The sequence below is a fragment of the Acanthochromis polyacanthus genome, chromosome 4 (assembly GCF_021347895.1).
Source record: "Acanthochromis polyacanthus isolate Apoly-LR-REF ecotype Palm Island chromosome 4, KAUST_Apoly_ChrSc, whole genome shotgun sequence".
Classification (NCBI taxonomy): domain Eukaryota; kingdom Metazoa; phylum Chordata; class Actinopteri; family Pomacentridae; genus Acanthochromis; species Acanthochromis polyacanthus.
The window spans coordinates 44,010,225-44,029,203 of NC_067116.1; the positions used below are offsets into that span (position 1 = coordinate 44,010,225).

Genomic DNA, 18,979 nt, shown 5'->3' on the forward strand with positions numbered 1-18,979 from the left:
ACTTCACCTTTGTTTTTTACAGTGTATATCTGCATGACTTCACCTTTTTCTTACAGTGCATGTCTGCATGACTTCACCTTTGTTTTTAACAGTGTATATCTGCATGACTTCACCTTTGTATACAGTGTATGTCTGCATGACTTCACCTTTGTTTTTAACAGTGTATATCTGCATGACTTCACCTTTGTCTTACAGTGTATGTCTGCATGACTTCACCTTTGTCTTACAGTGTATGTCTGCATGACTTCACCTTTGTATACAGTGTATGTCTGCATGACTTCACCTTTGTCTTACAGTGTATGTCTGCATGACTTCACCTTTGTCTTACAGTGTATGTCTGCATGACTTCACCTTTGTTTTTTTACAGTGTATGTCTGCATGACTTCACCTTTGTTTTTTGTTTTTTTTACAGTGTATGTCTGCATGACTTCAGTGTTGTTTTTTTACAGTGTATATCTGCATGACTTCACCTTTGTTTTTTGTTTTTTTACAGTGTATGTCTGCATGACTTCACCTTTGTTTTTTTACAGTGTATGTCTGCATGACTTCACCTTTGTTTTTTGTTTTTTTACAGTGTATATCTGCATGACTTCACCTTTGTTTTTTGTTTTTTTACAGTGTATGTCTGCATGACTTCACCTTTGTTTTTTTACAGTGTATATCTGCATGACTTCACCTTTGTTTTTTTACAGTGTATGTCTGCATGACTTCACCTTTGTTTTTTGTTTTTTTACAGTGTATGTCTGCATGACTTCACCTTTGTTTTTTGTTTTTTTACAGTGTATGTCTGCATGACTTCACCTTTGTTTTTTGTTTTTTTACAGTGTATGTCTGCATGACTTCACTGTTTTACAGTGTATGTCTGCATGACTTCACCTTTGTTTTTTGTTTTTTTACAGTGTATATCTGCAAGACTTCACCTTTGTTTTTTTGTACAGTGTATGTCTGCATGACTTCACCTTTGTTTTTTTGTACAGTGTATGTCTGCATGACTTCACCTTTGTTTTTTTGTACAGTGTATGTCTGCATGACTTCACCTTTGTTTTTTGTTTTTTTTTACAGTGTATGTCTGTATGACGTCACCTTTGTGCCAGGACTTCCTGCTTCACCTTTCCCTCCTCTCAGTCCTGGAACACCCTGAATCAACACACATTCACATGATCAGGTAAATACATCACTGATGACCGGATTCTGCTGCTGAATAAACCAGTTTACCTTCGGTCCAACTGGTCCAGGAGGCCCGTGTCTGCCTTTTGGGCCAGATTTACCCTGAAAGGTGCAACATCATGGGTTTAATTAGAAATTCACTTGATATTTACCCAAATAAACAACCTGATTTCCTACCTTGAACCCTCTTGTTCCAATATTTCCTCTAATCCCAGGAGCTCCAGGGCTTCCCTATAAAATTAGTCATATTTAGCACCACATATTGCATCAGAACATTTTCCTTTGATGTTGGTGCAGGGCTGCTTATTCTTCATGTGTTTACTGAACTCACCGTCTTCCCCGGCCTGCCTGGTGATCCAGGAGCTCCTCTAAAACCTACATCACCCTTTGGATGGAGCAGGGAAGGAGTTTAATTCATGAAAAACCTTCAGCAACATGCTAAACTCCAGGAACTTTTCCTACCTGATCCCCTTCGTTACCTTCTACCCCCAGTAACCCGTCCAAACCACTCAGACCCTGAGAACAAGATGGCAAAATCACAATCTATAAATCTGTTTCGCAGGAGATCTTATGATAATATCTGCATTTTATCTGTCAATAGGGATACTTGCAGGTTGTCCAGGTCGTCCAGCAGCTCCTGGTCTCCCCATCGGGCCTTCAGCTCCCTAAAAAAAGATACATTTTATTAGATGAGCCTGTTAAATCACCATTTGGGTTCAGAGTTCATTACCCTATAAATGAAGAGTTCATTTGCAAAAACAGGTAACTCCGTTTTCAGAAAACTCATTTTTTTATTGTTTACTTGAGATAATAATAATAATAACACGAATAATTTATTTCTTCTCTATTCTGTCATGTATTTTGTTACTTAGTCAAATCCACTCAACTTCAGTTTGATTGACATTATCTCAAGTAAACAATAAAAGAAAAGGTGTTCTGAAAATTTATCAAAACGGAGTTATCTGTTTTTGCAAATGAACTCTTCAGCGACAGTCAGACAGATGGAAAAACAAATTTATTTTCTAAGGCCACAGAAATGGCTTCTGCATTAAAATAAAACTCACTTTTTTCCCAGCAGCTCCTTTGTCTCCTCTCCGTCCAGCGTGGCCCTGTTTTCCCTTTAAAATATACACAACAACATGAAGTAAATCTCCAAAAGTCCAGATGCTCAAAAGCAGAAAGAATAGAATTAATGGTCTTGTTGCACGAGGTAAAATAAAAACAAGCATCTTAAGTCATCCCAAAGGAAATAAAAGACTTAAGAAAAACAAACCACAAACATTATTATTATTATTACATGACAACAGCAAATCAATAAGAAGAACATGTCAGCAAATAAAAAGTAAATCTTAATGTTTCGCAATTTAATATGTTTAATAAAACGGAAACATTTTTTGAAATTACAACACATCTGCAAAGGTATTTTAATGTCTTTTTATGTCAAAAAAAGGGATTATTTTTTATTCAGTTACAGGCTTTTCACGATACATTGCATTAAATATGTCACGGCCTATTTTTGAAATTTTACTGAGATAATCATGTAGTTTACAAATACTAAAAAATGAAAAAAGTAAGATTCTTTAAAAGTAAAAATCCTTTCTTACATTGTTTACAGTGTAGTAAACTAAACGTATGTTAAGGTATGGTTTTCAGTCATTTTATGTTTAAAAAAACTGAAAATTTTCATTCAGAGTTGCAAGTTTTTCAGGATATTATGCATTAGACCAGCAAGTTCAGTCTATTTTTTGTAATTTTACTGACTTTTTTTTGCTTGTATAGATCAAAATCAGGCGTGAACTAACCGTGACGTCACCCGTTGGTTTCAACGACGAGAAAATGAAGCCCGGATTTTGCTACTTCCTGGTCGCCGTTTTGGATTTTTTGGAGCCAGTGACGGAAAAAGCGTCATCAAACAGGCTGGACCGGAGAGCAACTCGGGGCAGGACCAGTCTATGGGCGGGCCAGACTGAAGCCAAAACGCTGAAAGCCTCGCCCTAAAGGATCTGTCAATCATTCCAGACAAGACTGTCCATCAAGTATAGCCACGCCCCCTGGCTCCGCCAACTTTAACGATTTATTTAAAATTCAGTATTGATTTATTTTAAGATCGGCCACCTGATCTCTCATTTTGACCATGAAAACTAACGGGAAAAAAAATCCTGAGCTGCAGAACATCAGTCTATTAAATTTTATTTTTTCCAAAAATGAATTGGGGTCTATGGAGCAAAAGCTTTTTGGAGCCAACCCTAGCGGACGGCGTGATATTGCAGGTTTTTGACACTTCCGGGTGGGCTTCATTTTTGGAGGCAGATGCTACGTCCATCTTTATATACAGTCTATGATCAAAATGTTTATGTATCGATTTGCTTTTTTTTTTTACAGTGCAGCAAACTGTAAAAAATGCAAAAATCCAACAGTGGCTTTCTATTATAATAAATAAGTAATGCCTACAGATGCTCCTTTTCTTCAATAGCTATTAGCTAAAATCAGCTTAGAGTGGCTGCTGCAGCATCATCCTGCCCCAAAGAACTTTATTTCAAGAATGAAACAATTATTTTAGGTTTAAATCGGCTGTGAGATAGATTTTTCTTCTTACCTTTGGACCCTGAGTTCCTTTAGTTCCTGGAAAACCAGGAGGTCCGTTGGGTCCAGGTCGACCTTTAGCCCCCATGGAGCCGATCAAACCTTTTCTCCCCACTGTGCCCTGAAAACACAGAGACATTCTCACACATTACTGAGAATTTTAACACCACACCGTTTAATAGTTCAGTTTAATAACACTGAAGAATGTCTTCTTACCCTTTTGCCTTGTGTCCCAGGTTCCCCTTTGACTCCTTTCTGTCCTCTTATGCCCTTTAAAACAGCAGTTTGCGTCACTGTGGTTACATTTTCATGCACTCCATTAAAAACAAGCAAATCAGAAGAACCACAGGATGAAGCAGGAAATAAAATCTCACCATTTCTGGTTTAATGCCTGGAAGACCGGGTTTGCCTTTTTCACCCTGACTGCCCTGAATTATAAAACACAGCAGAAACACAGTTATTTACCAGTAAATAACAATATGGATGAATGGATGAATGGATGGATGGATGGATGGATGAAGGGATGGATGAATGGATGGATGGATGGATGAATGAATAAATGAATGAATGTATGAATGAATGGATGGATGAATGAATGGATAGATGGATGGATGGATGAATGAATGGATAGATGGATGAATGGATGGATGAATGGATAGATGGATGGATGGATGAATGAATGAATGAATGAATGAATGGAGGGATGAATGAATGAATGAATGGATAGATGGATGGATGGATGAATGAATGAATGAATGAATGAATGAATGAATGGATGGATGGATGGATGGATGGATGGATGGATGGATGGATGAATGAATGAATGAATGAATGAATGAATGAATGGATGGATGGATGAATGAATGAATGAATGAATGAATGGATGGATGGATGGATGGATGGATGACTGAATAGATGGATGAATGAATGAATGAACGGATGGATGGATGGATGAATGAATGGTACATTACACCTTTGGTCCAGATGTTCCAGTTTTGCCCTCAGCTCCTCTCTCTCCTGGTAAACCCTGAAACAACACATGAATTCTGTCCACAGTCCTATTTTCAGAATTTAAATTTTAACAACACTGACCATCAAAAAAGCCAAATAAACCCCTAAAAACATGAAATTTCACTACGAGGCCCGTGTAGCAGACTGGAGGGATGATATTCTGCTCATGTTTTGACACTGAGGTATGATTTAACACCTGATGAACGACAATTTTTGCCGCAATTTTGTTGTTGTAATTATCGAAAATGCATGTTTAGACTTAACAAAAAGCAGTCTGCATCAGTTTTTTTTTTTTAGTTTTGCCGACTTCAAATGAAATTAAGTTCAACAAACCAACAAACTACACTTAGAGGAATTAGCTTTTCCTCTTCAATTAAAAGTTTTTTAATTAACCGTCTAAACTTATGTAGACTTGAATTTAGTTTTAAATCAACTACTGCATGAATTTGAGTTTAAATTACACAATATTAAGTTGACGCTACTTTATTACACCAGACCAACTTATTAAAAATAGCTACAACTTCAAATATTTATCCAAATATCCAGAATATTTATCTTTCAAATATACATTCTGATAAATAGAGGGAAAAGGTCCGTATACATTTTAAAAGCGAATTAAAGGGAAATTTTATCGCTTCTTAATTAAATGCATTACTGCAAGATGAAAGTTCTAATTGAATGATTTATTTTATATGATAAATCTATCAGGTTGCAACCATTATTTTAATGAGCTCAGCTGATATTTTAATGTTGGTAACTGAGCTAATTAAATATTCTGTGTAGTTTAAGCTCAAATTTCTGCATTAGTTGATTTAAAACTGAATTTAAGTTGAGATAACTTAATGAAATGGGATTGAAAAGTCAAATTTTCTTCACCTTGAGTTCAGGATTTTACACACCTGTGTAGCTATTTGTCATTGGAGCAACTTAATTTTAAAGAAACCGGCAACTAAAAAACTGTAATTAAGTACATACCACTTAAAAAGCAGTTTAAATGACATGGAAATACTAGTTAGAACGACTTCATTTTTATGAGTAATCTACCTAGAAACACTTATGTTTATGCTATAAATATTTAAACAATTAAAATACCTTTGATTGTTGAAGAAAAAGCTAATTATCCCAACTCAGTGTAGCTTGTTGGTTGAACATAATTTCATCAGAACATTGATGCAAATTGTTGCGTTTTGTTTTTTTTCAGACAAACCATAATTTTTTTAGAGTGTGTGTGAGTTAACACTTTTAAAGCAATTTTATTCTTTCAGGACACATCGAGTGGATTGTATTTCTTTTTTTTTAAAAAAAGAAACATGTTAGTGTTAAATTAAAATGAACATACAGCTGGTGAAGGTCCAATTTGTCCAGGGGGACCTAAACTACCAGGAGGACCCTGAAATGAGAAAACATCAGCTGTGTCACAATCAAACATGCATTTATCAAACATCACGACACATCAGAACATGCACCCCCTGTCAAAAGTTTTGAGACACTTTCTCATTCAAATACATTAAAACCCGTCTCAAAACTTTTGACAGAGGGTGTGTGCTTTTAAAATGATGTAAGAACGGACATATTTGGCGGCATTAATAACCAGATAGCCCCACTGTGTTACTGACAGTCTGTCCACCGAGCCCCTTCTGTCCTTTGCCTCCTGCTGCTCCGGTGTTTCCTCCAGTTCCAAACGGTCCAAACGGTCCTGATGGGCCCCTGGTACCGAGCTCACCCTGTGGATTCATCACCATCACACACACTGTCAGGTTCAGTCCTTCATCATGGCTTCTGTTTCTGGGTGACTGACAGACCTTTAGTCCTGGGACTCCTTGTTTTCCTCTGTCTCCTGGTGAACCTCTGTAACCCTACAAACAGACGGTAAAGAGGAAAAACAGTCACTTAATTTAATTAAGACTTTAATAGAAATATTCAGTAAACTCCAGTGAGGCTCAGAAGTCTGTATAGACACGACATAAGACAGACAACGCTGTAGGTGTCAGCTTTGACTTGTTTTTTCACTTTAATGTTTAATAAAAGATGTCTACATAATGATTGAATAAAGGAAATACATATTATATAGACAGTTATATTGATTGGCATAGTGCTCAAATATATATGTGCAAATATAGAATGTGAATTTATACATCGAATGCAAAGTAACATGAAAAATGTGTGAATGAGAATAACAGAAAAAATGTACTTTAGTGTTGGTTCTGTAGTTTTACATGAATTTGGTTGTCAAATGAACGACATCTTGCACATTTAAAGATTATACCTAAATTTCTGCAATTATACAAGACGTCTGTCATTAAACAAACAAATCCATGTAAAAATGCAGAAGCAACATTTTTTCTGTTCTCATTAACTGCATTTAATCTTTAAATATATAACATATCTATCTATCTATCTATCTATCTATCTATCTATCTATATGTAGATATGTACATATATTATATCTATATTGATATCTATATTTATTTATATATATTTAAGTATTAAACTTAAATTTAGTGACTTCATTAGAATTAACTGAAGTAGTTCAATAAAAAGTAAATATTTGCAAATTAAGATTAACTAGTAAACGTACACTCACGGTCGTTTTATGTAAAAATGCTTCAATTTTTGATCTATTTTTTAAAATGATAAAACGTACATTTTTTATGAAAAAATGCAAATTTTATGGTTATTAACAGTTAGAGTATTTTTTACATGTGTTGTATTTTTACATAAATTCATTCGAATTTCGCTGGATTTTGGTTGATTTTTTGGTGAATGTTCTTAAAGAAAATATTAGAAGTTTTACTGATATATATGTAATCATTTTAGATATTTTTAGGATTTTTTGGAAGATTTTTACTCATGTTTTGGAAATAGTAATTACAAGAATTTTCTTGCTAAATTATTATTTTTTTAAATAAAACTTTTAAGGGAAACTTTTAAGGAGTTATTGGAATTTTCTTCCTGAAGGTTTTGCAAATTTTCAGAAATTTGGGGAATTTTTTTGCTGAATTTTTTGATTTTTTTCGGACAAGGAAATAATATTTTTTGATGCCTGTAAATGAGGACAACAGGAGGTTAAAACTAAAACTTCAGAACTACATACGTGTTTTCCTGGTGCTCCGGCTGGTCCTCGTGGTCCTCGGTTTCCTCGTTCACCTTCAGCTCCTTTTGGTCCTTTAAATCCAGCAGATCCAGGTTTTCCTTTATCGCCCTGAAATTTAAGTAAAACAAATGGTTTTCAGAGTTTTAAGACTGATTCATTCTTAAACTGTCAGAGATTCTTATTGATCTAAAATAATTTTGCTAAACTGATCATAAATCCATAATTATAGGAAGCAAAAATAAAGTTTATATTCACATTTACTCACAGGTTTTCCTTTTTGACCGACTGCTCCTTCAGCTCCCTTCAGTCCAGCTGGACCCTGAACATAAAAACACTCAGTTACTCTAATTAATCACCACGTTTATCATCATGTCTTTATCTGATCGTACTGCGTTTTCTCTTTCAGATACTTTAGTACCTTTGCTATCAGTTCAATGGACATTTTTTTAAAGAGTCAAATCTGTGACCAACACAGTCTAATCAATCTACCTCCTCACCATCGAGACCAGCGACTCCCTGCTGCCCTGAAGCTCCTCTGGATCCCTGAAGACACGACAGTAAAAGTTATGAACTTATTCACATTATTCCATCATTGATCTATATTTGCTGGATCACTTCAGAAAGCCAAAAAGTGCAGATAATTCTCAGCACACTGCAAAAACTCAAAATCTTGCCAAGTCTGTTTGTCTTATTTTTAGTAAAAACGTCTCATCTCATTTCATTTAGGATAAATTCACTTAACAAGTGACATTTAAGCAAGATGGAGGGGCTTGTTTTAAGACAACGCATCTTAAATATCTTAAGTCAAACGATCTTGACATTATCTTGTTTTAACCCTCCTGTCGTCCTGCTGGTCATGTTGACCAATTTTAAAGTTTAAAAATGCGGAAAAAAAATATTTTCTCAGTGAAGACTTCCACATTTTCTAAAATTTTGGCGACATTTTTGAACATTTTTTGGTGGAAATAAAGAAACATTTTAAAAAAATGTTCTTAAAGAAAATATTAGAATTTTTACCAATATGTACGTATTCACTGTAGATATTTTTAGGATTTTTTGGAAGATTTCTATTCATTTTTTAAAAACATTTACAATTTTTATATTTTTTAACTTTTATTTCTTGCCAAATTTGGGGATTTTTTAAAATTATTTTTAAAAATGGGGGAAACTTTTAAGGAATTTTCTTCCTGAAGAATCTGCTTTTTTTTTTCTTTTTTAGAAATCTGGGATTTTGATTTTTTTTAGATGAGGAAACAATATTTTTTGTTGGCGTAAATGAAGACAACAGGAGGGATAAGACATCTAGACTTGACAATCCTGATAAAATACAGCTTAAAATAAGTTTTCCCAGCTAATTTTAAAATCTCAAGATCATATCTTATTTCAAGAAATCTGACCAAGTCATTTTTCACTTGTTCTATTGGCAGATTTTTTCCCCTTATTTCAAGGTAAAAGTTGCTTGAAATAAGTTTATTTTTCCTTGTTTTGAGAGGAGCATTTTTTCCAGTGCAGATAGAAAGTTTTACCTTCTCTCCTTTAACACCAGCTGATCCATTTGGTCCTTGAGTTCCGTCTTTACCCTAAATGTGAAGAGGGTAAATAAAACTGGAAATATTAACAACACACTCATCTTAGTGAGCTTGGAACAGCAGGTTTTCTTTGTTTTACGTGTTGAAATGATTATTTCACTGTTTTTGCAAAATATTACATGCAAAGTCTGTGTGTTGTTGTCATGTTTTGGCTGTAAAATAGTTATAAACGGCATTAAATACCATCGGATGTACAGGGAATAATCTGTGTAAACACAACAAAAAAGCTGGAAAATTTCACATTTATGATCAGTTAAATGGTCAACAAATCTAACTGTCAGAGATGCTGTAATGGTTTGAATTAATTTAACAACAACACTTTTTATTCCATTATTTTAAGAATTAATCATTGTAATTACACTTGTATTTTTGGGATTTTATTGTTAAATTAAGTAGCTTTACACGAGTAAAAACGATAAAATTGCCTATAATATGTAATAATATATGTATTTATCTCCATAATATCTTATTATTTGGACAGCTATAAAGATTTGCAGGAATATAATGCATTTATAGATACATCACACATTTCAGATCTGCTGCCGTGTTCGAAAAAATCCAGATCTCTCCGGTTTGTTTTCAGTCAAAATGAAACACAACGAGGCAGCTTCCATCTTTTTACGCTACACATATCTGTAACAAACTCTTAGAAAAGTGGAAATCTGCAGCACAAATCACACTTTAAAAAGAAATTAAGGAGAGCATAGACTTTTCTGTTTGCTTCTGTCTTTTAATTCAATCACGAATATTTTAAACTTTTTACTTCCTGTTTTATGTTTTTGTCTCCACCTAACTTGATGTTGATTTGTATGTTTGTCATGTTTTATGTAAAGCGCTTGGAATTATCGTGGTGTTGAAATAAACATGCTGAAGCTCCTTCAAAGAGGACATCCAGATTGTGAAAATCAATTGGACTTGATGTAGCATTTCTATTTTTTTAGATGAAGTGCAGCTTCATGGTGGATCACCAGATCTGGACTTCACTGCATCTGGTGACTAAACCAGAGAAAGAAATGGTAAAACTCCAAAACTGAGAACAAAGAAAGTTTCTGTTTGCTCTTTGGATCAGAGTCTGTTGTTCTGGTGGTCATGAGAGGAATGTTTAAAGGGCGTATAATGTCCAAATCAGGTTGATCAACATGCGACACTTTTAGGAAACTCGTGTTAAAAACGTCTGACCTTTTCAAAGCCTAAAATTTTAATGTGCGACTTTAATCCGTGGCTGATATTTGACGTGTGATGGCAAACAACAAGCTCAGATAAGTGCAACAGCGTGCTGACTCACTGGTGTCATGGACTGCATCAGATAACCGTTACGTGGACAGCAGGAACTGCACCAGTTAAAATGTTATGGTGTCTTTACTTCTTGTGCAACATGGAGCGTTTAAGGTAATGTTGGCAGGACTGAGGAAAACCAATCGAGCAGTGAAGAGGTCTGGAGCAACTGCAGAAAACACGATTTTTTTTCTTTTGTTTGCTTTAACTTTTTGCCTTCTTCCTGATCCGTTGGGGTGATTAGCAGAAAGGTGGTGACCAAGAACATTGAGCTTCTGTCCGTGTAGAAAGTTCGTGCACGAAATCTCAAAATACCACGAAACAACAGAACAGATTGTGCAGGAATGCAAATTATTCACACATTTACCAGTGAATAATAATCTGTACAGCTGTCTCGCTTAAATAACATTATAAACGCTTGTATTATTTTCCAATAGCTTTGATTTGCTGTAATTCACTTTTAACTTGACTAAATCTTTAATCCTACAAAACACTCGTCCTGGAAAACCTTTTTAGCGAGAAAGCTGATTCTGTTGAGCGGACCAGCACATCTAGAAAACAACAAAACTAAACATTCTTCTTGACAATAAAAGCATGAAAATAAACTTACAGGGTAACCTGGAACTCCAGGAGGGCCCACTGGTCCCCGTGGCCCCGGATCACCTGGAAGACCTCGAGGTCCAACGTCCCCCCATGGTCCTATTTTACCCTGGATACCCTGCAGGACCAAAATGAATTCATAAAAAAAGAAAACAAAACAAAATGATAAGGTTAAAAAAAAAGAACTACAATTCACAATCAAACCATGGAGGCTTTCTGTGAGGACAGAGAAAAGCGACAGAAAACACAAAAGCTAACGTGTTGCAAAAATTAACCCTGGTGAACAGAGAAAGACTCACATAATGTGCTCACAAAGCTTAGGAAATGATAAATTGACTGCATTTAACTTGTTCAGACAATATTTCAACAATAAAAGTCGAGCTGATGAATGAAGGAGCAAAGAACTGGATGTTTGGAGAGAATGAGTCACTGAAAACATCTCACTGGAGGTCCTCTGTATCCCTGTGGTCCAGTCATCCCCATCTCACCCTGAAACACAACAAAAAAACACCTAAAATAACAGATAATCAATCATACTTACACTGTTAGCGAGATCATTTACTTACAGAGGGTCCTTCTTTTCCTCTTGGTCCTTCCTCTCCTCTCTTACCCTTCACAATAAAGTTACAATCACATTCAATTCAAATGTATAATGCATAACATGAGTGTGTAATACTTGCTGATTAATGTATTACTGAAAATATGAAGCCTAAAATATTCATACCTTTAGTCCTTCACTGCCTGCAGGTCCACTGGCGCCTTTATTACCTTCAACCCCCTAAAGAAAACAACATTTATTTATTTATCTTTTAGCGTCACTTTGGCTACAAAGTTCCTGATCATCAGAATTATAGTGTGCATTGTATTATCTGTGTGTTTTTTCTCTCTCAAAAGAATACACGCTGCACTGCAAAACATCATAAAATCATTGAGTCAAATCAATTCATCTTTTTTAATTCATGTAAATTTCCAGCTAACTGAACTTGAAATTTCAAATTTTTATTTTTTTCAGTCCACCATAGATCCTGTAAACATCAGACATGTTGACTTAATATTATGAGTTGAATAAACAGCTGAGAGTTCACTCAACTCATAAAATTAAGCTTGTAAGAAACCAAACCAGCATATAAGCAGGATGCAGGATGCAGCGTTAGAGAACACAAACTCCACAAAAACTCTCAATTTTTTTTGTTTCAGAAAACAGACGTGCTGGAACCTTACTGTGCATTTTACATACATGTTTTATTTTAAATACACACTAAACTGACTTGTGGATGTTTTGTTTTATGATAACAAAAATTTTAAACTCAGAAAAAATCAAAAGGAAAGCAAGCATGGGTGTCACTGTCGATACGACGAGCTTTTCGACTCAATATATTAAGTTCATTGAACCTGTTATCTAAAGTTAAGTTAATTTATCCCGGCTTTACATTTTCACAATTCATAGGATGATTCTATGGAGTCACAGGAGTGCCACATCAAAATATAAATATATAAATAAATAAATAAATGTGGAAATATAAAGAGCAATAAATTAATTAATTAATGCGGAAATATAAATAAATAAATAAATGTGGAAATATAAAGAAAAATAGAAAAATAAAAAATAAAGAAATAAAGAAATGTGGAAATATAAAGAGAAACAAATAAATAAATAGGAAAATTTTCTCTTTGCTTTTACTTTATATTTCCACATTTATTTATTTACTTATTTATTTATTTATTTATAGTTTGATGTGGCACTCCTGTGACTCCACAGATTTTGAACTGATTAATCAAATATAGTCAGTTAATTAATATTTACAGGGCAGCAACTGAACTTATGTGTGTAAGTAAAACGTAACTGCAGAACACCATAAACAAATTTAGTGGAATCTACTAATTTTTTGCTACTTTACTGAAGATAAATATATTTAACTTAAAATGTCAAATTCTACATTAAGGCATTGTGAGTTAAAATGAATGAATGAACTTATGATGATTTACCTGTAAAAGCCTCATGTAGAAATTGTTTAAAACTCACTTTCTCTCCTGGTTTTCCCGGTGTTCCATTCATCCCTCTGCTGCCAGGTTCTCCCTGGAAATCAACAGCTCAGTTAATGAATTAACATCTTTATCTCACTTAACTTAAGATGCTGTCTAAACTACAAACAGCGTGGAGAATGCATAGTTGTTAGCCTCTTACCCCACTGCAGTTGTTCCCATTTGCTCTCAAAATAAATCTCTTTTGTGCGATTAAACCAGAGTTAATAACAAGTGTACTGAAGACTCACATTCTTCCCTACAGGACCTTGGAAACCACTAGATCCTGTTTTCCCAGGAAGTCCCTGTGGAAAATCACCAGATATCCAGGTGTGAGACCGCAAGACAAGAAAACGAGCTTGTTCTGTGTTTAATATAGAAAAATTAACTCACTTTAGGTCCTAGAGGTCCAGAATCTCCATTTATTCCATTTTCACCAACCGTTCCCTGAAAGAAAGTTGATATTCGTTATCCACACATCTGTTCCTGTCCTGGTTACCTCTTCATAGCTCCCAGGGGGAAGAAATTTTTAAGATTACTTTCCTAGTTTTAGTACATTCGTGTGTATATTATAGTTTTACACAATTTATGCTGTATACCTCCATGAATTCAGCGACCAAAATAAACCAGTAAACATAATTTTCACTTTTTTTATACATGTAGACAACGCATGCAACACTGGCCTTCCTTATATGGACGCCAAAGCTAAATTACATATACAGATGAGTGCCAAATTAAAGGAAAAATGTGGATAAATGAGCAGAAAACACAACAAACGCAGATATTTCAACACAGACATACTGCATGATACAATGAAGCATTTCACATACAATTTTGGGGACCCAAAAATAGTCCAGAATAATATAAATCCATCCAAACTGACCAAAAGTAATGAAATGACAAAAACCTGTCCAAAGTAACTAAAAAAGTCTTTTAAAATGACTCAAGCATTTTCGAGAAGGACGAAAATTTGTCCAAAGTGACTCACAGTTCTCTTAAATGACACAAACCTGTTCAATATGACTTAAAATATTGCTCAAAATCATCTAAAAATTGTCCAGAATAATATAAAGCTGTTCAAACTGACCAAAAAAAATAATGTCCAAAATGCCAAAAGTCTGTTCAAGAGCAACTAGAAGATGAGCTCATCTGCAGGTGACTGAGAATATCCATTCAGCAGCTCTGGGAGATGTAGCAGAGGTCTACATATCTGAAGAACCAAGGAACACTGAAGCTGTTCTGATCCAACACCTTTTTCCTTTAAGCAGACATTTGACTGCATATTGAGCTTTGTTCATCCATGTTTGAACAGATTCAGAATATGAATACATGAATATATTGTTAGTTGGTCTTACCGGTGATCCAGGATTGCCGTCCTGTCCTCTGCTACCCAAATCACCTTGAAACCCCTAAAATACGAACAGATAAAGTCACATTTTCATTATTTAAACTGGATCTAAAGGCAGAGAATATGACGTTCATCGGCCTAAAAAACAAAACAAAAACAGTCCCATCCTTATGGTATTAGTGTATATTTAAGGAGCAGATGTTGCTGTTTTAAATTTAATTAGATGATTTTATAAAGGTGTGATCACCTTCAAACCTTTAGATCCGCTCACCCCTGGAACTCCATTCACTCCCTACACAAACAAATTACACACATAAAAACCAAAATGCAGTCATTTGCTTTGACAATTTGTTATTTAATGCAAAGAAATTCACACTTTTAAAATGGTGACAAACACCTTTAGAGGCTACTGTATATTTAATGAATTTCAGTAAATGGTAAACTGTTAAGGTGGTAGTCGACCCTAATTTATTAAACAACTTATTTTGCTATCATTTCTAAACAATGCAACCAATCAACACAAAACTTGGCACAAAGAAAGATAGATTTAGTAGAAGCATTTTACATTTAGCTAAAGTCTGCCACATTTTATAGTTTCCATGGTAGCAACAGATTTGGCGAGATACAAAAAATCTTGCAAAATAAATATCTTCAGAAGGAAAATAGCTATCAACACCAAATTTGGTGCTGACTCCTTAGGCAGTTCTCTTTCTTTGGCTAAAAGAGTGCAAGTCAGTTAGCCTAGCCCTGCTAGACCCATGTTTCTGAAGGCACAAGGGTCTAGGCACGCTCGACAGGGAGGGAGGCGGGCTAAAAGGTTATCTATCAAATCACTCTGCAGCAATTGGGTAGGTATACAACCAATCAGCGCAACGAATAGGCTCCGAGAGCGCCGGAAATCAGAGGATACGGTAGTTCGGTGAAGCCTTATTTATACAGTCAATGGGTGAAGCTCAAGTATATTACAGACATGTTAACAGAAAGATTATTCAGGGTCGGTGCTAATGGAGCTCAACGACTGTTGTCGTTTTTGTTGTCGACCCTGGCAGAGAATTAAATTCGTTGCCGTGGGTTGTCTAGCGCGGCTAGGCTAGTTGTTTCCGGTTGTTTCTGTCAGAATCGTCGCGCCTCTGTCATCACTTAGTTACGCCCGCCTTCTGACTCTACACTTCATGGTGATTGGTCCGGCCAGTTTTAGGAGCATCCAGCCTCGAGCCTTATGGAGGGTAACTAGACCCACCCTGGCAGAGAATTAAATTCGTTGCCGTGGATTGTCTAGCGCGGCTAGGCTACAAGTCAGTGATTAATTTACCAGAATTTAATCGATCTACTCTTTCTTCTGTCTTCTCTCACCATTTTTTAATTAAAAAAATGCCAAAATAACAAGATTCAAAGAGATTACCGCAAAAAAAATTTGGTTTGCTGATGTCGATCGCTAGGTACGCTTGCAACGAGATGGCAAATCCACGCAAAGTTTTCAGGTTAGGCCTACGATAAGGCTGATATAGTTAGGGGGAGGTTTCTTTTAGTATATCAAAGGGGTTATGAAAAAAATACACGCAATTTGAGGGTAGGAAGACTGGTCGTTGCTGTTCATTTTGGTTGCTATGGTGGTTGCTATGCCAAATTAAATGGCATACCCCAACAAAAACTTGTTTTTTGAAGATATTCCTTTATATGCTGGCAAAAAATAAGCAATAATAAAGTACAATAATGTAGTAAAGTTAAAAAAGGGAAAAAAAATTCAAAAATTTCAAGTTTTAATTCTTAGTTATAGGTAGACTACTACCTTAAATAAAAGCTATTTATTGACAAATGCTGAAAAGAAAACTGTTAAAATAAATTTAGCTTGAAACCTGCAGTCACTTTAATACAGAATAAGAAGTGCAGCCACATAGGAACCTTAATACCAGGTTCTCCTTCAGGTCCTCGTTCTCCAGATTTTCCCATCTCTCCCTGCAAACACAACAACATTAGATTCAGTATCTACAGTATACGTGTATTTTGTTTTACAGGGTTAAATTAGCAAGGTTTATTTCCATAAATATTAGTACTGTGGTGTTTTAGCCTTAATATTTAAATGTATCAAGTTAATTTCCATAATTAGTAACATGTATAATCTTAGACTTAATATTTAAATTAGTGAGTTTAATCTCTATAATTAATAGTACGGTAGGGTCTTAGTCTTAATATAAATTAAAGCAAGGTAATTTTGCATTTTCTACAATATTTTGTTGGGTTTTAATCCCTAATTTAAATCACACACCATAAATAGTACTGTGTACCGTCTTAACCTCAGTTTTTAAACTTGTTTGGGTGATTCATAATACCAGTCTTATTTTATCTTTGATGCTTCGGTCGTTGCTCTAAATGTCCTGCATACGTGTAATTTGATTCAACATATTTTACTCACAACAGGACCAGGCAGCCCAGAAAATCCCGTTCGACCTTCTCGACCCTTTGACAGAAAAAATGAGCATAAATGACGAGGAAACACGAATCGCTGTGATAGTTCCCATTTTGTCTGTGATGACGCTCTTTACTGGAAATATTTCAAAATCCAAATAATAAAAGTGAAAAAAAGCATCAAACTACTTGGAAAATACTGACACCTCTGGATTGTAATAACTTCAGCTCTAGATTTCATTACCTCTCTTCTAAATTAACATGACTGATAAATAAAAATTTTCTACACAGATATTCGGTTGTTTTTACTACAAATTTAGTGTCCATCTTTGTTCTACCTTGTTTCCTCGAGGTCCAGGACTTCCTTGAACACCGGTTGGTCCTCGATCGCCCTACATGCACATACAGACACATATATACTGTTCATATATGTACGATTGCACAAAATGCACTTTAAATAGAAATAATTACACAATAAGCTTCCTTAAACCCACCTTAAATCCGTCTCTTCCTTGCCTGCCTTGGTCCCCCATGACGCCATCGACCCCCTACGCCGCCGACAGACAAAGACGGTATAAAACAAAACTTCAATTACACTTTCTGTTGCATCAATGATGAACATCATTTAACTTATTAAAAACTTATTTCAAAGAACTTTTACCTTGAAATAAGTGAAAAATCTGCCAATAGAACAAGTGAAAAATGGCTTGGTAAGATTTCTTGAAGTAAGATATTATATTTAGAAAATTGAAATCTTAAAATTAGCTGAGAAACTTGTTTTAAGCTTTATTTTACCAGGATTGTCAAGCTTAGGTGTCTTAACCCTCCTGTTGTCCTCATTTACAGCACCAAAAATATTGTTGCCTTTTCTGAAAAAAATCCAAAAATTCAGCAAAAAAATTCCCAAATTTATTTTTTTTTAAAAAGCAAAACCTTCAGGAAGAAAATTCCTTACAAGTTTCCCTTTAAAGTTTTTTTTTTTTAAATTGGCAAGAAATAAAATTTAAAATAAAAAAATGTATAAAAATTTGTAAATATTTAAAAAAAAATGAATAAAAATCTCCAAAAATATCCTAAAAATATCTAAAGTGATTCCATATTTATCAGTAAAACTTAAAGTATTTTCTTTAAGAACATTCGGAAAAAATCAACCAAAATCCGGCGAAATTCGCTGGATTTTGGTTGATTTTTTCCGAATGTTCTTAAAGAAACATTTGTTTTAATATTTATTTTTTTCCATCAACAAATGTTCAAAAATTTTCCCAAAATGTTGAAAATGTGGAAGTTTTCACTGTCAAAATATTTTTTACCCCACATTTTCAAACTGAAAAAAAGATAAATTTGACCTGCAGCACAAAACGAGGGTTAAAACAAGATAATTTCAAGATTGTTTGACTTAACAAGATATTTAAGACGCATTGCCTTAAAACAAGTCCCTTTATCTTACTGAAATGTCTCTTGTTAAGTGAATTTATCTTAAATCAAGTGGGATGAGACATTTTGACCAAAAATAAGACAAATAGACTTGGTAAGACTTTGAATTTTTGCGGTGTTTATTCTACTCACGGTGGGTCCAGGAAATCCCGTTGGTCCTGGTGGTCCCTGAAGTCCCTGAAGTCCTGTTGGGCCTTTACGCCCCTTAAACCCTCGTTTCCCTGCAGGCCCTGCAGCTCCCTGTCCAAAAACACAACAAGAAGATGAAATGATTCACTGATCGGTTCAATAAACTGTTCAATAATCACATGAAGAGGAAAAACTAAACCCACCAGGTCTCCTTTAAACCCCAGATCTCCTTTATCACCTCGTCGACTTTTAGCTCCCTGATTTAGACAAACAACAAACAAATAATCAAACAGAAAACACATTCAGTTCAGTAGTTTGGAA

The 18,979-nt window shown here is 34.9% G+C and overlaps 1 protein-coding gene and 1 long non-coding RNA gene across 2 annotated transcripts; both read right to left on the reverse strand.

Annotated features, from left to right (window-relative positions):
• Positions 1-6,280: 6,280 nt before the first annotated feature.
• On the reverse strand, positions 6,281-16,639 carry LOC110958902 (collagen alpha-2(I) chain-like). The gene is made up of 14 exons (XM_051947690.1): positions 16,592-16,639; positions 14,697-14,750; positions 13,735-13,788; positions 13,593-13,646; positions 13,343-13,396; positions 12,044-12,097; positions 11,886-11,930; positions 11,764-11,808; positions 11,330-11,437; positions 9,382-9,435; positions 8,345-8,398; positions 8,121-8,174; positions 7,856-7,963; positions 6,281-6,617 (listed from the first exon to the last, which is right to left on the reverse strand). Exons 1-14 carry the CDS (start codon positions 16,637-16,639, stop codon positions 6,345-6,347), a joined length of 1,059 nt encoding a protein of 352 aa, XP_051803650.1. The 3' UTR covers positions 6,281-6,344.
• A 793-nt stretch (positions 16,640-17,432) lies between these two features.
• On the reverse strand, positions 17,433-18,770 carry LOC127533637 (uncharacterized). Its single transcript, XR_007941404.1, has 3 exons — positions 18,662-18,770; positions 17,590-17,643; positions 17,433-17,487 (listed from the first exon to the last, which is right to left on the reverse strand). It is a non-coding gene; the product is annotated as an uncharacterized LOC127533637 (long non-coding RNA).
• Between the last annotated feature and the right edge of the window lie 209 nt (positions 18,771-18,979).